At 47.8% G+C, this 3,299-nt stretch overlaps 1 protein-coding gene across 1 annotated transcript; it reads right to left on the bottom strand.

Moving 5' to 3' along the window:
- Window positions 1-1,871: 1,871 nt before the first annotated feature.
- On the bottom strand, window positions 1,872-3,062 carry LOC130086568 (uncharacterized). The gene is made up of 2 exons (XM_056252630.1): window positions 2,616-3,062; window positions 1,872-2,419 (listed from the first exon to the last, which is right to left on the bottom strand). The coding sequence occupies exons 1-2, from the start codon at window positions 3,025-3,027 to the stop codon at window positions 2,001-2,003; spliced, it is 831 nt and encodes a 276-aa protein (XP_056108605.1). The 5' UTR covers window positions 3,028-3,062; the 3' UTR covers window positions 1,872-2,000.
- Window positions 3,063-3,299: the final 237 nt, after the last annotated feature.

The following is a 3,299-nucleotide window of genomic DNA, read 5'->3' as shown; positions in this document are numbered from 1 at the left end:
CCGACGAAGCCCAGGAAAGATCTGACCTGTCGCACAGTCTTCGGCGCCTCCCACCCTTGTACAGCCGACACCTTCTCTGGGTCCACAGCGATCCCAGCTGCACTCACCACATGGCCCAGAAACTTCACCTCTTTCCGGAAAAGCTGACACTTGTCAGGTTGCAGTTTTAGCCCGTATTTGTCCAGGGCGTGGAAAGCTTGCTCCAGGTGTTGGAGGTGAGACTCAAAGTCCGGCGAATAGACGATGACATCATCGAGGTAGACCAGCGTGGTTTCCGTCAACTGACCTCCCAGGCACCGCTGCATAAGCCGCTGGAACGTGGCTGGGGCGTTGCAAAGGCCAAACGGCATCCGTTCCCACTCGTATAGTCCGAAAGGGGTCGTGAAGGCTGTCTTCTCCCTGTCCCGCTCGTCCACCTGCACCTGCCAGTACCCACTGGCCAAGTCGAGAGTAGAATACCATGCAGACTGTGTAAGACTGGTGAGTGAGTCCTCTACTCGGGGCAGGGGGAAAGCATCCCGCTTAGTCACCTGGTTCAGCTTACGGTAATCCACACAGAATCTCCAGGAACCATTCTTCTTGCGCACCAGCACGATAGGGGCTGCCCAAGGGCTACTACTTTCCCGGATAATTCCCTTGTCCAACATTCCTCGCAGGAGGGTGCGGACCTCAGAATACAGGGTCGGTGGCACTGGTCGATAACGTTCTCTACTCGGAGCGGCGTCCCCGGTCGGAATCTGATGTTTTACAATGTCCGTCCGGCCATAGTCCTCGTCATGAGTCGAGAACAAGTGCTGCCATTTGAGCAGGAAATCCTGGAGCCGCCCAGTCTGTTCCTCTCCCAGTCCTTCACCGCGTAGTGATCCTCCCTGGAGGTGGTTTGGCAATTCCTCTCCCTCACTACCCACCGGCGGTCCAGTTCGGGTCAGGGCGACTTCCACTATGGAGGGGCTTACCCGTTTAAACTGCACTTCACCCTGCTCTCTCACTTGTTGCGGGCACACCGCTGTAACTCGGGCCAGACACTGATGACGATGCAACAGGACGGGGAATGCATTCATTGATGTTCCGTACCTTCACAGAAATCCTCCCCCGCCGTGCTGTGGCTAGCCCCCGAGCTACCTCTAGGTTTGGGCCGTCCAGATTAGAGCCCTGCGCGGGACTGGTTTCTTCATCCCGCTCCCGCCCACGCCCGCCGAATTTCTGACCATTACCGCCCGCTCCCGCAACGTATGAGTTACACTCCCGCCCGCTCCCGCAAAATGTATGTTTACTCCCGCCCGCACCCGCAAAACTCTGAGAATTTATTCCCGCACAATAATAGAGATGCATTGATTTTGTGTCTTCTCCCGTCCCGCAGGAAAAAAACACATTTGTATTGCTATTATTAAAGAGATTCATGATTTTTTTTTGTTTCGTTTCCCTGGCCTGCATGTATTCTGACGCACTGATGAAGAAGATGAATAGTAGCCTGGCTATCGGGGACATCTAAAACGCTTAGGCTACCGCGCATTTCTTTAGACTTCAAGTAGGTACTTTGATTTTGGCTATTGAAGTATTCTGTCATAGGCTTGATCGGTCCTGGTGTAAATGTGCAGAAAGCATATGAAAGCAGCTAGCCTATGAGAACACAGAAAGACAAAACACACAATACATTCAAATATAATTTCGTTTTTATCAAAAACTTTGCAGTGAGTGCACCATCACACGGCACATAAAAAATAGACTGCTTTGAAAAAAAAAATATATATGATAAACTAGGCAACATGAAAAACAGCAGTTTTACAATTATTAACCAAAGCCAGATGTCGCAGGTATTATGTTTGAAAAAATACAAATAAGAATAAAAACATTTAAACTTAGGCAGCCTGCTCAATAACACTGGCATCATCACGCCTCTTGACCTAATTTACAAATGGCAACGAGAGGCTGTGCTCAAAAAACAACACTAATAAATAACATAAAATAAACAACGTTAACGAATGAATTTAACAAATAAATCACTTTGCAATATTGCTGTGGAGGAAGAGAATGTTGCTGATCGACTGCGGTCCCAATCCCGTGCGTCTCTCTTCCAAGATGCGCCCGCAGACACTAAAGGCCCGCTCTGAAGGCGCACTGGATGCGGGGATACTAAAGATGAAACGTGACAGCTTTGATAGCGCTGGGAAGCGCTCTTTGTTGAACTTCCACCATTGAAGCACGCTGTCTGGGTCTGGGTTATCAGAGAGACGGGAGCTGAGATATTCAGCCATTTCATCATCGATCGGCTTTGGCACTGTGACTGAAGCAACGGACGCATCGTCTTCCCAGTCTGCGAATCGGTCTGTGGTGCTTTGCTTTTTGGCTGGTGGTGGCTCATCCTCTGCTGTGGCTGGGCCCAGATGAAACTGCATCTTCTGAATAATTTCCTTTGCGCCTTTGGATAGGATTTGATTTATATATAAATTAATATGTATTTTTAAAATGGCTCATGCTGTTATTCATTTATATTTTTTATTTATTCATTGTCTTTTATCTCCGTTTCTATTTTTTGACTGTATTAATTTCACTTAGCCTATTCTATAGTAATTGCACTGTGTTTTCTGTGTTTATGTCTGTTACATATAGCCTACCTTTAACCACGTCGTCTTTTTCATCTGGGGGCAGCATCCGTAGCATTCGCATTTTAGGAGTCAGGAGTGTTGCAATCCTGTACATCATGTGGAGAGGTAATGCAGATGTGTTACTGGTGCCCATCAGTTCTTCCAGACGCGAGGCACACACATCGGCGACTCCAGAGAGCAAGGGCTCGAGCATTGCTGCTTGGCAGTGTTCAATGAGTTTCACGGACCACGGCAGTGGAAGTGATGCGCTGGGAGTGGAGTTGTCGGACTCTAAGTCATTAGTAGCTTCCTTGAATAACTTAAGGAACGCAACTACTGTTTTTAAAGTGTTTGCATTGATCTGCGCAATTCTTTCATACTGGTTATTTTTAAGCAGTATTGTGGAGATCTCCTCATGTTGTTGCAGTATGGAATCCAGCATTTCATAATTTGAATTCCATCTTGTCTCGATGGATTGCTTGAGGGATTTCTTCAAACTGTTTTGCAGACCTGAATGTTTGAAATATTTCACCAGTTTTTTTGCACTGGTCAACAATTCAGACAGCTCAGTACTTTCAGCCAACACGTCTGGTGCAAATGCACTTGATAGGGTGACGTTCAGGATGTGCGCGTTGCAGTTCAGCCTGGTGTATCCACGCAGGGCAGCGACTATGTTGGCTCCACGGTCAGTGACAAACACAACACGGCCAGATA

Source organism: Rhinichthys klamathensis, unplaced genomic scaffold (assembly GCF_029890125.1).
Source record: "Rhinichthys klamathensis goyatoka isolate OS25496 unplaced genomic scaffold, OSU_Roscu_1.1 h1tg000098l_1, whole genome shotgun sequence".
NCBI classification, from domain to species: Eukaryota; Metazoa; Chordata; class Actinopteri; order Cypriniformes; family Leuciscidae; genus Rhinichthys; species Rhinichthys klamathensis.
Note: the sequence above shows the minus strand (reverse complement) of the source record. Positions and strands in the feature narration are given on the sequence as shown.

Coding starts and splice junctions, on each gene's coding strand:
- LOC130086568 (XM_056252630.1), bottom strand. CDS start 3,027: ATGCTGGATTCCATACTGCAACAACATGAGGAGATCTCCACAATACTG. Junction 2,420..2,615: donor AAAAGACGACGTGGTTAAAG/GTAGGCTATATG, acceptor TCCTATCCAAAG/GCGCAAAGGAAATTATTCAG.